This window comes from Garra rufa, chromosome 1 (assembly GCF_049309525.1).
Source record: "Garra rufa chromosome 1, GarRuf1.0, whole genome shotgun sequence".
NCBI lineage: Eukaryota > Metazoa > Chordata > Actinopteri > Cypriniformes > Cyprinidae > Garra > Garra rufa.
The window spans coordinates 40,063,927-40,085,350 of record NC_133361.1 but is presented as its reverse complement, the minus strand read 5'-3'; the positions used below and the strand labels follow the sequence as shown (position 1 = coordinate 40,085,350).

The following is a 21,424-nucleotide window of genomic DNA, read 5'->3' as shown; positions in this document are numbered from 1 at the left end:
GCATTTCTTGGAGGTTATGATACACTAAAGAATGATCATGTGACTTTATATATAGTTGTTCAATTGTAAATGCAGCAAAAAAAAAAAAAAAAAAAAAAAAAAAAACCCAACAACACACCCTACCTCATGAGAGTGTAAAAACGTTTGATTTCCAACTTTTTCCTGAATGTGGCAGAGTCTTTTACACCTCAAAATGGAAAGATGCTTAATTTCAGTCTTGGGAGTTTCCAGTCAAATTAACACAGCTTAACCCTACACACATTTTTATACTAAAAGTCTAACTCAAGCTTTCTACCCTATTTTAACATGGATTTCTATGGAGACAGGAACATGAGCACCCAAATGGTTAATTGAGTGCAGCGTGAATAGCAATCAACATGGGAGCAGTAGTAACACGTTTACACATTTTCAGAGGCGCAAAAAACAAACAAAAAAAAAACAAAAAAAAAAAAAAAAAAAAAAAACACCCTTCTCAAACCTAGAGATCCAAAAGAGTGAGGTTAAAGGAGTAGTCAGGTGATGGTTCTAAAAACTTTATTATCAATTGCACAGAAGCACAAAGCCATTCTGTTAATTTTGGCCATAGCCATATTCCTTAACACTGATAGGCCCAACAGAGGCTCTCTCCCATCGCAGATCTGAGGAACAAAAGAAATTGTGAGAAAGCCTTCTACGTAAAAGGAAGAAATTGGGAGTTAGTTTATACCTTTAAGAAGCTGATCACTTCCACTCCTGCTGCTACAGGTTGTGTCACAGCAGCTACAAACCTGGTTGGATTCATCTGCAGACACCCACCTGCCAAACAAACATTACTTGCACAGCCTCATTTACATCATCATCTTGAGTCTTGGTTAACATACCCATTAGCAGAAAATGAACAAGCTTTCTGTTCAGGACTTGGAGTATAAGTAGAAGCAGTTGCTGTAGCCGCCTTCACAATGCATGTGATGTAGATCTGCAGAAACAGTTGCAAGCACACCATGGCAGCATATCATACAAGGGAATTGCACAATTAAAATCACATACATACCAATCCACTGTCTGCTTGCTGGAACCTAAAAGCCTCTAGTTGAAACTGGAGCTTGTCACCCTGAGTCCGGGTCATGAAGCGAGACCTGGAGCCTGTGATTTTGGCATCAACCATACACCTAAGGTAGAATCCAGTTAGACCTCTTCCACATTCCCATGAGGAAACTACATAAAGGACTCCTTACCCATTGTTCTCAATAAAGGAGTATCTAGGGACAGCACTGGCATCAGGAACTACAGTAGCCACACAGCCATCCACAAAAACACGCAGAGGAACATGGTTGTACGACCTTACAGAGGCTTCAAAGTTGATGATGTCACCCAAGAAGTACTGATTAGAAGGCCTCTCAAATCTCCAGTCATCTGTTGAGAGATCAGTTTATCAGTTGAGGTTCACACAAAGACGACACTAAATTGCAGTCTACCAACCAGTCATGAGCTTGAGAGAGAACACCAGAAGTTCCTCAACAACTTTAGTGGAGGCATATGGCATCCAAGTGGGCATTAAGGTATCACTGCTCACATCATGTAATCTACATGAGGTTGGGAGAAAGAAGCAGTCACCACAACTGGTAAATGAAAGGGTATTAGAATGCCAAACAATTCAGAATTTAGTCCTTACCTCAAATAGTGACACTCAATATTAACCACTGCACCGCTGCTCCTGACAATAGGACCACCATATGAAGCCTCTTGTGGAGTGTAGGTTAAGGTGAACGTATAGATAAGCTGATTTTCAGTCACCTAAAGGGTTAGCAGTGTAAGGATTGCTCACAGAAACCTAAAAATGCACAAACAAAAAAAACTAAAATCACATCACCTGTGGTATGCTGCCACACCCATGCAGTTCCGACTCAAAGATGAGCACTTGAGTAGAAGGATCCTCTCCAGTTGCAGTACAGCCTCCCAGGGAAAAAGCGGTGGGCTTTAGAGATTGTCCAGTCCCAAAGAAGTCTTTCATCACCTCCACATATACAGAGCTCTCAGCACACTGAGCCACCACACTGTTTGGAGGGACAGGATGACGCAACTCAAAAGGAACATCTGGTTGTTGTGGTTCTTCCGGTAGTGTTGGAAAGCTCCATGTCAGTTTTGCCACTGGACCCATCAACAGCTCTTTTGACTGAACACCAAAAATATCTTGAGAAGGCCTTGCAAAGTCACTCCTGGCTGGGGTCTGGACAGCAAACCTTTGCATTGATCTACCTTGCCATTGTGCATCAGATACACCAACAACAAGCGCCAACAATAGCACAAATACTGCTTGCCTCAACCCCATTGCCATTTTTCAAATCACCAACATATTGAACATTGCTTTTTTCTTCTTTTTATAGAGGACTTATTTATGCAGTCTCCATCATTTTGGAGGTAACCCAGCTGAATTCAATTATCAGCTGATTAGTGGAGTGCTCCATGACTGAAGCTGGGTGTGTCCAATAAAGGAAATATACTGCTGGGGAGGCTCGATATTATTTTTTATGTATTATATAAATGTATATTGTACTTTAATTGATATTTATTTTTGGAGAGAATAACGTGCAAGCAACAGTTTAGCATGAATTAGGAATTTGAATCTGCTGCTCTCAAGTGAATAATAGACTGCAAAGAATACAAAATCTCTGCAACATTTTTGCAATTTCTTGATTTTGCATTAATCATAGTTATATGTAACCCCTCTGGTTCTATAAGACCTGCTCCAAGTAGGATTTGAACTAGTCTATCTAGCATTGAAGGCAGGTGCCCTAACAAGGAAGCTAAAGACCACAGTCTTTTGCAAAAATTGCTACTAGTGCACATTTTGAGATCAGAGTGAGGTTTAGCTGCATGGCTCTTGCTAGCAGGCCTCCATTACATATAAATATCAAAGCACAAAAACAACCCTGCATAAGACAATAAATTGGTCCAACAATCTTCACACATAGTTTTTAGAGAATACACAAAAAAGTGGAAAATGTATGGGATTCAAATGCTTTTGAACAGAAGTACTGATTACCTCACACCAGGGAAAAAAAAAGCTTGGAGACATATTGGAAACAGATGTTCAGGAGTCACCTTTCATAACAAAAGGAGGTGGCATAGACAGTTTTAGTGTCAAATTCAGAAGTAAAATAATGGGAAATAGCCAAACATCCACCATCTGGTGGGAAGATACCAGCATTGCAGCTGGGAAATAAGACTATGTGACCATGGACCACAAAACCAGTTTGAAGTAGCAGGGGTATATTTGTAGCAATAGCCAAAAAAAAAAAAAAAAAAATGATTTTTACAAAAATCATTAGGATATTAAGTAAACATGTTCCATGAAGATATTTTGTAAACTTCCTACTGTAAATATATGAAAAACTTATTTTTCTTTAGTAATATGCATTACTAAGAACTTAATTTGAACAATTTAAGGCATTTTTCTCAGTATTTAGACTTCTTTTGCACTCTTGGATTCCTGGGCCCGTATCCCTAAAGAATTTTTGTGCAAAAAGTGGCTCCTAGCGGCCAAATTCTAAGAAAATTCTCAGAGTCATGACGTTTTCTTAGAATTTCCCCTAAAAGTGACACGAAAATCCCAGTTAATATAAAAGCTATTCCTCAAGATTCCTAGCGCTTAAAAGGGCTCCTAAGGCGAGATCTGCTAAGAGCAGGGAAGAGGACTTTTAGTGGCTTAGGAGTTCCCCTAAGCAGCTGCACAAAATGGCCAACAGAGGAGGCAGGAGAGATGTCCTGCAAACACTGGATGACAGGGAATTATTGAGACCTTACAGATTGGATCGTGCAGGAATCATGTTTGTGGTGGATCTCCTTAGAGATGCAATTACTTCAACTCGACGCCACAACGCTATTACACCGGAGAAGAAAGTAATCACAGACATTGATAAAAGCTGAGCCGTGTTACCCTTGTTAAGACCACACTGAGTTGTAACGTTGCAATTTCTACTTCAATAAGGACAGCCCCTTGAGATAGGCCATCTTGTTTTCAATGGGGTCCATATGGGAGTGAAAGTACAAAATATGCCAGCTAGGATATTAATATGAGCAAATAAGACACGAATCATTATTTGAACAGGGTGTAATGAGCTTAAGTTTTCACATATTTTAGATTCTAATGTTAGGCTATAACCCCTACAGCTTACTATTCATTTTCCAGATATTTTCTTGAATGTGAAATATTATTTACAGTTACAGTCTGCATAAGATTCGAGTGTATAATTATGTTTATTGATTTGAGGATACATCCTTTGCTCATTATCACCAAAAGTTCATTTTCATCAAACTTGTAGGACCAACCAATCACGGCTTTTGAAATGACTCATACCTAGCAACGGGGTCAACCACACCTCCTCACTAAGATAGGATTTTCCATCCATTCCTTGCTCAGAGTTCACTGAAAATGTTCTGGAATCACTTCTAAGCTAAAACTCCTGGCAAGGAATTTTTAGGTTAAGTTAGGAGCTCTCTGAGAGGATTCTCAGAATCTTTAGGGATACGGGCCCTGGTTTTTAAATCGTTGCATCTGAAACAAATATTGTCTTATCCTAACAAAACAATTAAAAAAAAACAAAAAACAATTCAGATGAATAGAATATAAAAAAATAAAAAAAAAACACACACACACACACAACACCTTATGAATGGTTTTGTGGTCCTGGGTCTCATTCTTGATTTGCCTCAAAACCACCCTTGTTTGGCTGTAGACGGTAAAATAGAGTATGGCCAATTCAGTATGTAAAATATTGAGTTGCAGTTTTCTTTTGGGAAAATTAGACATTAAGCTTAAGTTACAGTAATTTTACAAATGTTTAAATAGTGTTACACTAAATCATAAATTTGATTTTATTTATAATTCAATCTTCATACTTCAGAAGTAACACAAATTCATTACTTCCCCATTTTCGGCAATTGCAAAACCTTATAGCAATTTTAAAGTTAAAATTGTTTCTCTGGTTTTCAGTGTACACATTGCACAATAGTTTTAAGCAATAGCATCAGCACAAACCCGATTAGAATCACAGAAAAGTAGCACAAATGAAAGCTCTTAATTCACCAAAACTGTTTGGATACAAAATCCATTACACCTTTGCTCTTATAGACATTTTGTCCTGCAGGTTTCAGCTCAAACCCAAAACTAGATGTATCAAATCGTTCCAGGTTACTTGATATTTACAAGCAGGTTTGGAGCAGAATTGGAACAAAGTCTGCAGGATGGCCAACCTGATCTCTCAGCAATTCGTACATTTGACAAGGTGGCAAATTCGTACAACCTCACTTGTGCACATTCAGTCACATAAGTAGTACGAGTATGGTCATACCAGTGAGCCACATACGAATTGGCTGTGAAACGGTGTTGGGATGGCAGCTCTTCAGGAGAAAGGTTGGAGATCACTACAGTAATCAACATTTGAAGACAGACATTCAAAGTTGTCCTAAAACCAAAGGTGGCTGAATTTCAGGGATAATGACTGAAGTTGTAGATAAACCACCAGTAATTCAAGAAAAGTATGATTAAGAGGATTTTATTTTGCCATTGTGCAGTGGAGTTACATTGGACCAAAACCACGGTCCTTGACTCTGATGGGGCCAACAGATGCGCTGTCCCAACGCAGATCTGCAGAAGATAAAAATGGTGAACACTAAAGTATGACCATACAATCTACACATTCCCCTTGTAAAATTTAAAACATGCCTTTAAGAATCTGATCGCGTCCGCTCCTAACACCACAGGTTGCATCACAGCAGCCGCATACCTGGTCATCCTCGTCGGCAGACACCCACCTGTCAAATAAAGCATTAGATTCTTACAGTTATTGGAGTACTTCAATGCAGTGGCAACTTACCGATTAGAAGAGAAGGAGCAAGCTTTCTGCTCAACATTAGTAGGGGTGGATGCCGCAGCCACCTTAAGAACACAAGTGATGTAGACCTACAAAAACAAAGAGTTTACTTGTATACTCCATGCAAACATGCACCGGAACTGCTAATCCAGATACATACAAATCCACTAATCTCCTGTTGGAATCTGAATGCCTCCAGCTGAAACTGCAGCTTGTCAATTTGTGTCCTGGGCATGAATTGAGAGCCGGAGCCTGTGAGCTTGGCATCAACTAGGCACCTAGAAAGTGTGGGGCAATTAATAACCATCAGACGTTAGATGACACCACTAGTGGAACTAGCTTGAAAGACCTTGTCTCACCCATTATTCTCAATAAAGGCATATCTGAGGAGAGCATTTGTATCAGGGACTGAAGTAGCCACACATCTGTCCACAAACACTCGAAGAGGAAGGTGGTTGTACGACCTCACTGAAGCCTCAATGTTAATAAAGTCTCCCAGGAAGTACTGGTTAGAAGGTCGCTCAAACCTCCAGTCATCTGCAAAGGAATACTTTTAGCCAAGGTTCACAAGCAGAGTTATGAAAGCACTTATACCAACCAGTCATGAGCCGGAGGGAGAAGACCAAAAGTTCCTCCGAAACTATAGTAGCAGCATATGGGATCCAAGTGGGCATTAAGCCGTTGCTGCTCACATCATGCACTCTGTAGAAAAAGTTAGAAACTGACTGTTACAGTGCATAGTAACACATTCAGTAATCCTAAATTAAGCACTCACCTTGCATAATGACACTCAATACCAACTACCGCACCACTGCTCCTGATGATAGGACCACTCAATGAAGCCTGTTGCGGGGTGTAGATAAGGGAGAACGTGTACACTAGTTCATCCTCGGTCATCTAAACAGAAAGGTTAGGTTAAAAGTGAACATTCACTGCAACTTTAGAAAACCTGTGAACTTGCAAACCAACATTACCAATAATGTGCTGCCACACCCATGCAGTTCTGACTCAAAGATGAGCACTTGAGAAGAAGGATCCTCTCCAGTTGGACCACAGCCTCCCAATGAAAAAGATGAGGGATTTAGTGGTTGTCCAGTCCCAAAGAAGTCTTCCATCACTTCTACATATATTGAATTCTCCCCACACTGTGCCGCCACACTGTTTGCAGGGACAGGATGACCCAACTCAAAAGGAATATCTGGCTGCTGTGGTTCTTCTGGTAGTCTTGGAAAGCTCCATGTCAGTTTTGCCACTGGACCCATCAACAACTCTTTTGACTGAACACCAAGAAGATCTTGAGAAGGCCTTGCAAAGTCACTCCTGGCTGGGGTCTGGACACCAAACCTTTGCGGTGCAAATCCAGGGTTGCTAGAGTCATACCTCTGGGGAACCTGAGGAATCCTGGATTCACTCTGTTGAGGAACTTGCGCTAATGCCCCAAGCTTAAACGTAAGTGGGTCCTGATTATGTGTTGACCTTCCTTGCCATTGTGCTGCAGACAAGCCAAACGCAAGCACAACCACCAAGCCAACACTAACTTGCCTCAACCCCATTGCCAGAAACGTTCAGATCCTTAATGCTGGTCCTTGTCTTGTCCTTTATGTATAGTAGTTAGATAAACTTGGCTCCACCTCTCTAGCATCAAGCATAATCAGTCCCTGGACTTGTTAACTTACACATCATGTCACAGGTGAAAACCATTGAGTCATTATCAGTAAAAGGAAAATGTGTGTTCTTAAATAACATTTATGAAAACTTTAATATAATCAGTGATTAGGTCAAAACTTTAGACTCAACTAAAGCCTAGTTCAGACTGCATGATTTTAGCCCCGATTTTAACTCGCCGACAGGTTTTGAGAAATCGCCGACAAATGCCCGAAATCACAGGCAAATCAGTGCTCGTTCACGTGAGTGACAATCACACAGTGTGAACTATCAAAGACGCGATCTGAGAGAATCGCCGACGTGTCGCCGACACCCGTGAGATATTTGGCATGCTAAATATCTGGACCTGTCGGCGATTCAAAATCATGCCGTGTGAAAGGTGATCTGACTGAAAATCACATCGGCGATTACCTACAGCCAATGAGACAGCAACATCCAGGCCAGCGGGAAGTTAGGGGAGGAGTTACGAAGGTATAGATCACAATATCAACAAGAATAGTTTCGGCTTTTTTTCTTTTCGCTGCAAATGAGTGCACATTCAATTTGTATGACAAGCTTCTTGCGGGCTACCATTTTTTTTATAATAATACCAGTCTCACGTGAGAACTTGCATGCCTGACCTCGCGTTGTTTCCATGTCACTTCTCGCGTGTGTTTGGTTGTGAGACGTAGTTTGCGGACCGGGACAGAGTTGTCGGCGATTCTTCCTATTGTAAAGTCATGCAGTGTGAAACCCCCTGTCGCCGATCCATCGTGCAGTGTGAACACAGCAGCGACAGAATGCTACCCCAGATAGTCATGCAGTGTGAAAACATCTGTGACGCGATTGCTTTGAAAATCGTGCAGTCTGAACTCGGCATTACCTAAAGCAATGTTGCAAACAGACTTATTATTGTGCACTTAAATTACTCAAATAAATATACTGAACATACTATACAAAAAAAGTCATTCTTCAATCCAGATGCATCACTTACAGAGCAATTTGCACTATATATATATATACACACACATACTGTTACTTAAACCTATATTGCAAAGGAATGTTCATACACAGGTTTCAGTGCACTTTCAATCCATTGTCTGAAAAAACTATGCACTGTTCACACACAAAATGCCCTTGGTGCATTTCCATTAGAGATTTTTTTTTTAGAAATGTCAATAAAAACTATTGTAAAATGCTTCCATTAATCAAGGTTTTGCGATTAAAACTTTTCCTGTCGCAGTAAATCATGGCAACGGATGTTGGTAGGTTTACGTATATTGCAGCAACACACTAGCCCTTATTTTTAGTCAAGGAAGACACATGAGTGAGACAGCAAAGAGAACCATTTCTGGGACACTTCTGAATCATGCCACAGAGCAGCTGGTATAAGCAAGCATTGACTAGAGTGGCCGATAAAGGTTAATCCAAGAATAAATAAAAGCCCTTTTATTCTTAAGAGCAGCCACATACAAGGCATTTCTTGGAGGTTATGATACACTAAAGAATGATCATGTGACTTTATATATAGTTGTTCAATTGTAAATGCAGCAAAAAAAAAAAAAAAAAAAAAAAAAAAAAACCCAACAACACACCCTACCTCATGAGAGTGTAAAAACGTTTGATTTCCAACTTTTTCCTGAATGTGGCAGAGTCTTTTACACCTCAAAATGGAAAGATGCTTAATTTCAGTCTTGGGAGTTTCCAGTCAAATTAACACAGCTTAACCCTACACACATTTTTATACTAAAAGTCTAACTCAAGCTTTCTACCCTATTTTAACATGGATTTCTATGGAGACAGGAACATGAGCACCCAAATGGTTAATTGAGTGCAGCGTGAATAGCAATCAACATGGGAGCAGTAGTAACACGTTTACACATTTTCAGAGGCGCAAAAAACAAACAAAAAAAAACAAAAAAAAAAAAAAAAAAAACACCCTTCTCAAACCTAGAGATCCAAAAGAGTGAGGTTAAAGGAGTAGTCAGGTGATGGTTCTAAAAACTTTATTATCAATTGCACAGAAGCACAAAGCCATTCTGTTAATTTTGGCCATAGCCATATTCCTTAACACTGATAGGCCCAACAGAGGCTCTCTCCCATCGCAGATCTGAGGAACAAAAGAAATTGTGAGAAAGCCTTCTACGTAAAAGAAATTGGGAGTTAGTTTATACCTTTAAGAAGCTGATCACTTCCACTCCTGCTGCTACAGGTTGTGTCACAGCAGCTACAAACCTGGTTGGATTCATCTGCAGACACCCACCTGCCAAACAAACATTACTTGCACAGCCTCATTTACATCATCATCTTGAGTCTTGGTTAACATACCCATTAGCAGAAAATGAACAAGCTTTCTGTTCAGGACTTGGAGTATAAGTAGAAGCAGTTGCTGTAGCCGCCTTCACAATGCATGTGATGTAGATCTGCAGAAACAGTTGCAAGCACACCATGGCAGCATATCATACAAGGGAATTGCACAATTAAAATCACATACATACCAATCCACTGTCTGCTTGCTGGAACCTAAAAGCCTCTAGTTGAAACTGGAGCTTGTCACCCTGAGTCCGGGTCATGAAGCGAGACCTGGAGCCTGTGATTTTGGCATCAACCATACACCTAAGGTAGAATCCAGTTAGACCTCTTCCACATTCCCATGAGGAAACTACATAAAGGACTCCTTACCCATTGTTCTCAATAAAGGAGTATCTAGGGACAGCACTGGCATCAGGAACTACAGTAGCCACACAGCCATCCACAAAAACACGCAGAGGGACATGGTTGTACGACCTTACAGAGGCTTCAAAGTTGATGATGTCACCCAAGAAGTACTGATTAGAAGGCCTCTCAAATCTCCAGTCATCTGTTGAGAGATCAGTTTATCAGTTGAGGTTCACACAAAGACGACACTAAATTGCAGTCTACCAACCAGTCATGAGCTTGAGAGAGAACACCAGAAGTTCCTCAACAACTTTAGTGGAGGCATATGGCATCCAAGTGGGCATTAAGGTATCACTGCTCACATCATGTAATCTACATGAGGTTGGGAGAAAGAAGCAGTCACCACAACTGGTAAATGAAAGGGTATTAGACTGCCAAACAATTCAGAATTTAGTCCTTACCTCGAATAGTGACACTCAATATTAATCACTGCACCGCTGCTCCTGACAATAGGACCACCATATGAAGCCTCTTGTGGAGTGTAGGTTAAGGTGAACGTATAGATAAGCTGATTTTCAGTCACCTAAAGGGTTAGCAGTGTAAGGATTGCTCACAGAAACCTAAAAATGCACAAACAAAAAAAACTAAAATCACATCACCTGTGGTATGCTGCCACACCCATGCAGTTCCGACTCAAAGATGAGCACTTGAGTAGAAGGATCCTCTCCAGTTGCAGTACAGCCTCCCAGGGAAAAAGCGGTGGGCTTTAGAGATTGTCCAGTCCCAAAGAAGTCTTTCATCACCTCCACATATACAGAGCTCTCAGCACACTGAGCCACCACACTGTTTGGAGGGACAGGATGACGCAACTCAAAAGGAACATCTGGTTGTTGTGGTTCTTCCGGTAGTGTTGGAAAGCTCCATGTCAGTTTTGCCACTGGACCCATCAACAGCTCTTTTGACTGAACACCAAAAATATCTTGAGAAGGCCTTGCAAAGTCACTCCTGGCTGGGGTCTGGACAGCAAACCTTTGCATTGATCTACCTTGCCATTGTGCATCAGATACACCAACAACAAGCGCCAACAATAGCACAAATACTGCTTGCCTCAACCCCATTGCCATTTTTCAAATCACCAACATATTGAACATTGCTTTTTTCTTCTTTTTATAGAGGACTTATTTATGCAGTCTCCATCATTTTGGAGGTAACCCAGCTGAATTCAATTATCAGCTGATTAGTGGAGTGCTCCATGACTGAAGCTGGGTGTGTCCAATAAAGGAAATATACTGCTGGGGAGGCTCGATATTATTTTTTATGTATTATATAAAGGTATATTGTACTTTAATTGATATTTACTTTTGGAGAGAATAACGTGCAAGCAACAGTTTAGCATGAATTAGGAATTTGAATCTGCTGCTCTCAAGTGAATAATAGACTGCAAAGAATACAAAATCTCTGCAACATTTTTGCAATTTCTTGATTTTGCATTAATCATAGTTATATGTAACCCCTCTGGTTCTATAAGACCTGCTCCAAGTAGGATTTGAACTAGTCTATCTAGCATTGAAGGCAGGTGCCCTAACAAGGAAGCTAAAGACCACAGTCTTTTGCAAAAATTGCTACTAGTGCACATTTTGAGATCAGAGTGAGGTTTAGCTGCATGGCTCTTGCTAGCAGGCCTCCATTACATATAAATATCAAAGCACAAAAACAACCCTGCATAAGACAATAAATTGGTCCAACAATCTTTACACATAGTTTTTAGAGAATACACAAAAAAGTGGAAAATGTATGGGATTCAAATGCTTTTGAACAGAAGTACTGATTACCTCACACCAGGAAAAAAAAAAGCTTGGAGACATATTGGAAACAGATGTTCAGGAGTCACCTTTCATAACAAAAGGAGGTGGCATAGACAGTTTTAGTGTCAAATTCAGAAGTAAAATAATGGGAAATAGCCAAACATCCAACATCTGGTGGGAAGATACCAGCATTGCAGCTGGGAAATAAGACTATGTGACCATGGACCACAAAACCAGTTTGAAGTAGCAGGGGTATATTTGTAGCAATAGCCAAAAAAAATTGATTTTTCCAAAAATCATTAGAATATTAAGTAAACATGTTCCATGAAGATATTTTGTAAACTTCCTACTGTAAATATATGAAAAACTTATTTTTCTTTAGTAATATGCATTACTAAGAACTTAATTTGAACAACTTAAGGCATTTTTCTCAGTATTTAGACTTCTTTTGCACTCTTGGACTCCTGGTTTTTAAATCGTTGCATCTGAAACAAATATTGTCTTATCCTAACAAAACAATTAAAAAAAAAATTCAGACGAATAGAATTAAAAAAAAATAACCACATACACCACAACACCTTATGAATGGTTTTGTGGTCCTGGGTCTCATTCTTGATTTGCCTCAAAACCACCCTTGTTTGGCTGTAGATGGTGAAAATAGATGAGTATGGCCAATTCAGTATGTAAAACATTGAGTTGCAGTTCTCTTTTGGAAAAATTAGACACATTAAGCTTAAGTTACAGTAACTTTACAGTTTAAATAGTGTTACACTAATTTTTCACTAAATCATAAAATTAAAAAAAAAATAAAAGTAGATTTTATTTATAATTCAATCTTCATACTTCAAAGTTAACACAAATTCATTACTTCCCCGTTTTCGGCAATTGCAAAACCTAATAGCAATTTTAAAGTGAAAATTGTTTCTCTGGTTTTCAGTGTACACATTGCACAATAGTTTTAAGCAATAGCATCAGCACAAACCCGATTAGAATCACAGAAAAGCAGCACAAATGAAAGCTCTTAATTCACCAAAACTGTTTGGATTCAAAATCCATTACACCTTTGCTCTTTTAAGGCCGGGACACGCCAACCAACTAGCGCAGACGAAAGCCGACCGTCTTGTCGCCTCTAGTCGGCTGCATCTGCGGGCGTCTGGGCGATTAAACGGAGCTCGAACACACCGAACTGACGAAAGCCGACTACAAACTAGAAGGTGCTTTCTGCGCATGCGTGAGGAGATATACCGTGGCGTACCTGCAGATGGCAGTAGTCTGTATTTTCATTCCAAGAAGAGAACCCGGAAGAACCGCCGCACGGTTTGCATAGCGTTTCCCGTTATGTCATACAGCGCTGGCCTGTCTTGGATCAAATTGATCAGCTCGCCTTCAATAGCTTCGTTCCACACAGCCATAGCTGGTTTCGAATTGCGAAACAACAGCGAGCCAATTCCCTCTTGACTATTTTCTTTGCTTGTTACGTCACTTCACGTTCAAGTCCTCCACACGCTCTGTGTCTGAACAGCCAATCAGAGCGTGCTCTTTCCCAGACGGCCACAACAAGCCCGACACCGATTCAACATGTCGAATCGGGCAAACTTTGGCCGACGCGAGCAGACGTGCGGAACACACCGAACCGACGCGCTTCACCGACGCCCACCAACTGCCCGACGAGGCCAGACGGCCGATCGTCGGCTTGGTGTGTCCCGGCCTATAGAGATTTTGTCCTGCAGGTTTCAGCTCAAACCCAAAACTAGATGTCAAATCGTTCCAGGTTACTTGATATCTACAAGCAGGTTTGTTGGAGCAGAATTGGAACAAAGTCTGCAGGATGGCCAACCTGATCTCTCAGCAATTCGTACATTTGACAAGGTGGCAAATTCTTACAACCTCACTCGTACAAATTCAGTCACATAAATAGTATGAGTACGGTCATACCAGTGAGCCACATACGAATTGGCTGTGAAACTGTGTTGGGATGGCAGCTCTTCAGGAGAAGGGTTGGAGATCACTACAGTAATCAACATTTGAAGACAGACATTTCAAAGTTGTCCTAAAACCAAAACACATGTTCTTGTCTTAGGACAAAATTGATTAACTTTTGATCCACTTCAAATGTGGATTACTATAGAAAAGCATTGGGGTTAAGTGCCTTTCTCAGAGCATAGAGACTGCTCACATCTCATACTTCCTAGCACCTAAACTCTAGTCTGTGTTGGTGGCTGAATTTCAGGGATAATGACTGAAGTTGTAGATAAACCACCAGTAATTCAAGACAAGCATGATTAAGAGGATTTTATTTTGCCATTGTGCAGTGGAGTTACATTGGACCAAAACCACGGTCCTTGACTCTGATGGGGCCAACAGATGCGCTGTCCCAACGCAGATCTGCAGAAGATAAAAATGGTGAACACTAAAGTATGACCATACAATCTACACATTCCCCTTGTAAAATTTAAAACATGCCTTTAAGAATCTGATCGCGTCCGCTCCTAACACCACAGGTTGCATCACAGCAGCCGCATACCTGGTCATCCTCGTCGGCAGACACCCACCTGTCAAATAAAGCATTAGATTCTTACAGTTATTGGAGTACTTCAATGCAGTGGCAACTTACCGATTAGAAGAGAAGGAGCAAGCTTTCTGCTCAACATTAGTAGGGGTGGATGCCGCAGCCACCTTAAGAACACAAGTGATGTAGACCTACAAAAACAAAGAGTTTACTTGTATACTCCATGCAAACATGCACCGGAACTGCTAATCCAGATACATACAAATCCACTAATCTCCTGTTGGAATCTGAATGCCTCCAGCTGAAACTGCAGCTTGTCAATTTGTGTCCTGGGCATGAATTGAGAGCCGGAGCCTGTGAGCTTGGCATCAACTAGGCACCTAGAAAGTGTGGGGCAATTAATAACCATCAGACGTTAGATGACACCACTAGTGGAACTAGCTTGAAAGACCTTGTCTCACCCATTATTCTCAATAAAGGCATATCTGGGGAGAGCATTTGTATCAGGGACTGAAGTAGCCACACATCTGTCCACAAACACTCGAAGAGGAAGGTGGTTGTACGACCTCACTGAAGCCTCAATGTTAATAAAGTCTCCCAGGAAGTACTGGTTAGAAGGTCGCTCAAACCTCCAGTCATCTGCAAAGGAATACTTTTAGCCAAGGTTCACAAGCAGAGTTATGAAAGCACTTATACCAACCAGTCATGAGCCGGAGGGAGAAGACCAAAAGTTCCTCCGAAACTATAGTAGCAGCATATGGGATCCAAGTGGGCATTAAGCCGTTGCTGCTCACATCATGCACTCTGTAGAAAAAGTTAGAAACTGACTGTTACAGTGCATAGTAACACATTCAGTAATCCTAAATTAAGCACTCACCTTGCATAATGACACTCAATACCAACTACCGCACCACTGCTCCTGATGATAGGACCACTCAATGAAGCCTGTTGCGGGGTGTAGATAAGGGAGAACGTGTACACTAGTTCATCCTCGGTCATCTAAACAGAAAGGTTAGGTTAAAAGTGAACATTCACTGCAACTTTAGAAAACCTGTGAACTTGCAAACCAACATTACCAATAATGTGCTGCCACACCCATGCAGTTCTGACTCAAAGATGAGCACTTGAGAAGAAGGATCCTCTCCAGTTGGACCACAGCCTCCCAATGAAAAAGATGAGGGATTTAGTGGTTGTCCAGTCCCAAAGAAGTCTTCCATCACTTCTACATATATTGAATTCTCCCCACACTGTGCCGCCACACTGTTTGCAGGGACAGGATGACCCAACTCAAAAGGAATATCTGGCTGCTGTGGTTCTTCTGGTAGTCTTGGAAAGCTCCATGTCAGTTTTGCCACTGGACCCATCAACAACTCTTTTGACTGAACACCAAGAAGATCTTGAGAAGGCCTTGCAAAGTCACTCCTGGCTGGGGTCTGGACACCAAACCTTTGCGGTGCAAATCCAGGGTTGCTAGAGTCATACCTCTGGGGAACCTGAGGAATCCTGGATTCACTCTGTTGAGGAACTTGCGCTAATGCCCCAAGCTTAAACGTAAGTGGGTCCTGATTATGTGTTGACCTTCCTTGCCATTGTGCTGCAGACAAGCCAAACGCAAGCACAACCACCAAGCCAACACTAACTTGCCTCAACCCCATTGCCAGAAACGTTCAGATGCTTAATGCTGGTCCTTGTCTTGTCCTTTATGTATAGTAGTTAGATAAACTTGGCTCCACCTCTCTAGCATCAAGCATAATCAGTCCCTGGACTTGTTAACTTACACATCATGTCACAGGTGAAAACCATTGAGTCATTATCAGTAAAAGGAAAATGTGTGTTCTTAAATAACATTTATGAAAACTTTAATATAATCAGTGATTAGGTCAAAACTTTAGACTCAACTAAAGCCTAGTTCAGACTGCATGATTTTAGCCCCGATTTTAACTCGCCGACAGGTTTTGAGAAATCGCCGACAAATGCCCGAAATCACAGGCAAATCAGTGCTCGTTCACGTGAGTGACAATCACACAGTGTGAACTATCAAAGACGCGATCTGAGAGAATCGCCGACGTGTCGCCGACACCCGTGAGATATTTGGCATGCTAAATATCTGGACCTGTCGGCGATTCAAAATCATGCCGTGTGAAAGGTGATCTGACTGAAAATCACATCGGCGATTACCTACAGCCAATGAGACAGCAACATCCAGGCCAGCGGGAAGTTAGGGGAGGAGTTACGAAGGTATAGATCACAATATCAACAAGAATAGTTTCGGCTTTTTTTCTTTTCGCTGCAAATGAGTGCACATTCAATTTGTATGACAAGCTTCTTGCGGGCTACCATTTTTTTTTATAATAATACCAGTCTCACGTGAGAACTTGCATGCCTGACCTCGCGTTGTTTCCATGTCACTTCTCGCGTGTGTTTGGTTGTGAGACGTAGTTTGCGGACCGGGACAGAGTTGTCGGCGATTCTTCCTATTGTAAAGTCATGCAGTGTGAAACCCCCTGTCGCCGATCCATCGTGCAGTGTGAACACAGCAGCGACAGAATGCTACCCCAGATAGTCATGCAGTGTGAAAACATCTGTGACGCGATTGCTTTGAAAATCGTGCAGTCTGAACTCGGCATTACCTAAAGCAATGTTGCAAACAGACTTATTATTGTGCACTTAAATTACTCAAATAAATATACTGAACATACTATACAAAAAAAGTCATTCTTCAATCCAGATGCATCACTTACAGAGCAATTTGCACTATATATATATATATATATACACACACATACTGTTACTTAAACCTATATTGCAAAGGAATGTTCATACACAGGTTTCAGTGCACTTTCAATCCATTGTCTGAAAAAACTATGCACTGTTCACACACAAAATGCCCTTGGTGCATTTCCATTAGAGATTTTTTTTTTAGAAATGTCAATAAAAACTATTGTAAAATGCTTCCATTAATCAAGGTTTTGCGATTAAAACTTTTCCTGTCGCAGTAAATCATGGCAACGGATGTTGGTAGGTTTACGTATATTGCAGCAACACACTAGCCCTTATTTTTAGTCAAGGAAGACACATGAGTGAGACAGCAAAGAGAACCATTTCTGGGACACTTCTGAATCATGCCACAGAGCAGCTGGTATAAGCAAGCATTGACTAGAGTGGCCGATAAAGGTTAATCCAAGAATAAATAAAAGCCCTTTTATTCTTAAGAGCAGCCACATACAAGGCATTTCTTGGAGGTTATGATACACTAAAGAATGATCATGTGACTTTATATATAGTTGTTCAATTGTAAATGCAGCAAAAAAAAAAAAAAAAACCCAACAACACACCCTACCTCATGAGAGTGTAAAAACGTTTGATTTCCAACTTTTTCCTGAATGTGGCAGAGTCTTTTACACCTCAAAATGGAAAGATGCTTTATTTCAGTCTTGGGAGTTTCCAGTCAAATTAACACAGCTTAACCCTACACACATTTTTATACTAAAAGTCTAACTCAAGCTTTCTACCCTATTTTAACATGGATTTCTATGGAGACAGGAACATGAGCACCCAAATGGTTAATTGAGTGCAGCGTGAATAGCAATCAACATGGGAGCAGTAGTAACACGTTTACACATTTTCAGAGGCGCAAAAAAAAAAAACAAAAAAAAAAAAAAAAAAACACCCTTCTCAAACCTAGAGATCCAAAAGAGTGAGGTTAAAGGAGTAGTCAGGTGATGGTTCTAAAAACTTTATTATCAATTGCACAGAAGCACAAAGCCATTCTGTTAATTTTGGCCATAGCCATATTCCTTAACACTGATAGGCCCAACAGAGGCTCTCTCCCATCGCAGATCTGAGGAACAAAAGAAATTGTGAGAAAGCCTTCTACGTAAAAGGAAGAAATTGGGAGTTAGTTTATACCTTTAAGAAGCTGATCACTTCCACTCCTGCTGCTACAGGTTGTGTCACAGCAGCTACAAACCTGGTTGGATTCATCTGCAGACACCCACCTGCCAAACAAACATTACTTGCACAGCCTCATTTACATCATCATCTTGAGTCTTGGTTAACATACCCATTAGCAGAAAATGAACAAGCTTTCTGTTCAGGACTTGGAGTATAAGTAGAAGCAGTTGCTGTAGCCGCCTTCACAATGCATGTGATGTAGATCTGCAGAAACAGTTGCAAGCACACCATGGCAGCATATCATACAAGGGAATTGCACAATTAAAATCACATACATACCAATCCACTGTCTGCTTGCTGGAACCTAAAAGCCTCTAGTTGAAACTGGAGCTTGTCACCCTGAGTCCGGGTCATGAAGCGAGACCTGGAGCCTGTGATTTTGGCATCAACCATACACCTAAGGTAGAATCCAGTTAGACCTCTTCCACATTCCCATGAGGAAACTACATAAAGGACTCCTTACCCATTGTTCTCAATAAAGGAGTATCTAGGGACAGCACTGGCATCAGGAACTACAGTAGCCACACAGCCATCCACAAAAACACGCAGAGGAACATGGTTGTACGACCTTACAGAGGCTTCAAAGTTGATGATGTCACCCAAGAAGTACTGATTAGAAGGCCTCTCAAATCTCCAGTCATCTGTTGAGAGATCAGTTTATCAGTTGAGGTTCACACAAAGACGACACTAAATTGCAGTCTACCAACCAGTCATGAGCTTGAGAGAGAACACCAGAAGTTCCTCAACAACTTTAGTGGAGGCATATGGCATCCAAGTGGGCATTAAGGTATCACTGCTCACATCATGTAATCTACATGAGGTTGGGAGAAAGAAGCAGTCACCACAACTGGTAAATGAAAGGGTATTAGAATGCCAAACAATTCAGAATTTAGTCCTTACCTCGAATAGTGACACTCAATATTAACCACTGCACCGCTGCTCCTGACAATAGGACCACCATATGAAGCCTCTTGTGGAGTGTAGGTTAAGGTGAACGTATAGATAAGCTGATTTTCAGTCACCTAAAGGGTTAGCAGTGTAAGGATTGCTCACAGAAACCTAAAAATGCACAAACAAAAAAAACTAAAATCACATCACCTGTGGTATGCTGCCACACCCATGCAGTTCCGACTCAAAGATGAGCACTTGAGTAGAAGGATCCTCTCCAGTTGCAGTACAGCCTCCCAGGGAAAAAGCGGTGGGCTTTAGAGATTGTCCAGTCCCAAAGAAGTCTTTCATCACCTCCACATATACAGAGCTCTCAGCACACTGAGCCACCACACTGTTTGGAGGGACAGGATGACGCAACTCAAAAGGAACATCTGGTTGTTGTGGTTCTTCCGGTAGTGTTGGAAAGCTCCATGTCAGTTTTGCCACTGGACCCATCAACAGCTCTTTTGACTGAACACCAAAAATATCTTGAGAAGGCCTTGCAAAGTCACTCCTGGCTGGGGTCTGGACAGCAAACCTTTGCATTGATCTACCTTGCCATTGTGCATCAGATACACCAACAACAAGCGCCAACAATAGCACAAATACTGCTTGCCTCAACCCCATTGCCATTTTTCAAATCACCAACATATTGAACATTGCTTTTTTCTTCTTTTTATAGAGGACTTATTTATGCAGTCTCCATCATTTTGGAGGTAACCCAGCTGAATTCAATTATCAGCTGATTAGTGGAGTGCTCCATGACTGAAGCTGGGTGTGTCCAATAAAGGAAATATACTGCTGGGGAGGCTCGATATTATTTTTTATGTATTATATAAAGGTATATTGTACTTTAATTGATATTTACTTTTGGAGAGAATAACGTGCAAGCAACAGTTTAGCATGAATTAGGAATTTGAATCTGCTGCTCTCAAGTGAATAATAGACTGCAAAGAATACAAAATCTCTGCAACATTTTTGCAATTTCTTGATTTTGCATTAATCATAGTTATATGTAACCCCTCTGGTTCTATAAGACCTGCTCCAAGTAGGATTTGAACTAGTCTATCTAGCATTGAAGGCAGGTGCCCTAACAAGGAAGCTAAAGACCACAGTCTTTTGCAAAAATTGCTACTAGTGCACATTTTGAGATCAGAGTGAGGTTTAGCTGCATGGCTCTTGCTAGCAGGCCTCCATTACATATACAGGGAGTGCAGAATTATTAGGCAAGTTGATATTCTTGTCATATTTTTTTCCCAAGCACATTTGAATAATTCCAAACCACATCAATCTTAATAATTACTATTCATTTTGTATTTAATTATTTATAATTGATATATAATTGTCCATGAAGGCTGGAAGTGAAAAACTCCTTATTTTCAGGTGTGCAGAATTATTAGGCACATTTTCTTTTACAGATAAAATGAGCCAAAAAGAGATTTACCTCAGACTGAAAAGTCAAAAACTATTAAATGCCCATGAGAAGGATACAATACTAATGCAATACTGCAATTTGCAAAGTTAAGGCATGACCACCGGACAGAAAAACGCTTGTTGCATCTGCATTGTCAGAACAAACAGGTGGAGGAGAAAAGATGCATGTTAATTGCAAAAAAAGTAAGAATTAATGTTAAGAATCAGATATGAAACCATCAGGAACCATTTAGTCTCCAGCGCCACCGTTTTCCAGAACTGCAACCTACCTGGAGTCTCCAGAAGTGCAATGTGTCAGCTTCTCAGAGACTTTGTTTGGGCAAAAAATCCTAAAAAATGACCCTCAATTAATAAGAATAACATTCTGAAGTATTGTCAAATACATAGAGATGGTTTTTTTCTAGGCTTTATAGACAGATGAGTTGAGAGTGACTCTTGAAGGACCAGCACCACATCCTCTTGTAGCACTCTTTCAAAAATATATTTTCCAGAATCTGGCAGTAAGTTTTAAGAGTTTATTTTGGTCCCTCTCTGCAAGACAGACATTTCAGGATAGGAGATGGACTAAAACTGAAGTCCCAAAACTTACTGCCAGATTCTGGAGGATAAAGTTGAAAGAGTGCTACAAGAGGACGTGG

General features: G+C 40.8%; 5 protein-coding genes across 5 annotated transcripts; all 5 read right to left on the bottom strand.

Moving 5' to 3' along the window:
- Positions 1-570: 570 nt before the first annotated feature.
- Positions 571-2,265, bottom strand: LOC141309455 (zona pellucida sperm-binding protein 3-like). Its single transcript, XM_073832552.1, has 8 exons — positions 1,850-2,265; positions 1,652-1,773; positions 1,459-1,562; positions 1,215-1,392; positions 1,031-1,148; positions 861-955; positions 707-795; positions 571-638 (listed from the first exon to the last, which is right to left on the bottom strand). The coding sequence occupies exons 1-8, from the start codon at positions 2,225-2,227 to the stop codon at positions 571-573; spliced, it is 1,152 nt and encodes a 383-aa protein (XP_073688653.1). The 5' UTR covers positions 2,228-2,265.
- Positions 2,266-5,558: 3,293 nt separating this feature from the next.
- LOC141345273 (zona pellucida sperm-binding protein 3-like) lies at positions 5,559-7,405 on the bottom strand. The gene is made up of 8 exons (XM_073850176.1): positions 6,827-7,405; positions 6,628-6,749; positions 6,451-6,554; positions 6,212-6,389; positions 6,013-6,130; positions 5,856-5,941; positions 5,736-5,793; positions 5,559-5,651 (listed from the first exon to the last, which is right to left on the bottom strand). Exons 1-8 carry the CDS (start codon positions 7,403-7,405, stop codon positions 5,559-5,561), a joined length of 1,338 nt encoding a protein of 445 aa, XP_073706277.1.
- Positions 7,406-9,538: 2,133 nt separating this feature from the next.
- Positions 9,539-11,229, bottom strand: LOC141309289 (zona pellucida sperm-binding protein 3-like). The gene is made up of 8 exons (XM_073832551.1): positions 10,814-11,229; positions 10,616-10,737; positions 10,423-10,526; positions 10,179-10,356; positions 9,995-10,112; positions 9,825-9,919; positions 9,671-9,759; positions 9,539-9,606 (listed from the first exon to the last, which is right to left on the bottom strand). Exons 1-8 carry the CDS (start codon positions 11,189-11,191, stop codon positions 9,539-9,541), a joined length of 1,152 nt encoding a protein of 383 aa, XP_073688652.1. The 5' UTR covers positions 11,192-11,229.
- A 3,047-nt stretch (positions 11,230-14,276) lies between these two features.
- Positions 14,277-16,123, bottom strand: LOC141344888 (zona pellucida sperm-binding protein 3-like). The gene is made up of 8 exons (XM_073849816.1): positions 15,545-16,123; positions 15,346-15,467; positions 15,169-15,272; positions 14,930-15,107; positions 14,731-14,848; positions 14,574-14,659; positions 14,454-14,511; positions 14,277-14,369 (listed from the first exon to the last, which is right to left on the bottom strand). The coding sequence occupies exons 1-8, from the start codon at positions 16,121-16,123 to the stop codon at positions 14,277-14,279; spliced, it is 1,338 nt and encodes a 445-aa protein (XP_073705917.1).
- A 2,118-nt stretch (positions 16,124-18,241) lies between these two features.
- LOC141309122 (zona pellucida sperm-binding protein 3-like) lies at positions 18,242-19,936 on the bottom strand. Its single transcript, XM_073832550.1, has 8 exons — positions 19,521-19,936; positions 19,323-19,444; positions 19,130-19,233; positions 18,886-19,063; positions 18,702-18,819; positions 18,532-18,626; positions 18,378-18,466; positions 18,242-18,309 (listed from the first exon to the last, which is right to left on the bottom strand). Exons 1-8 carry the CDS (start codon positions 19,896-19,898, stop codon positions 18,242-18,244), a joined length of 1,152 nt encoding a protein of 383 aa, XP_073688651.1. The 5' UTR covers positions 19,899-19,936.
- Positions 19,937-21,424: the final 1,488 nt, after the last annotated feature.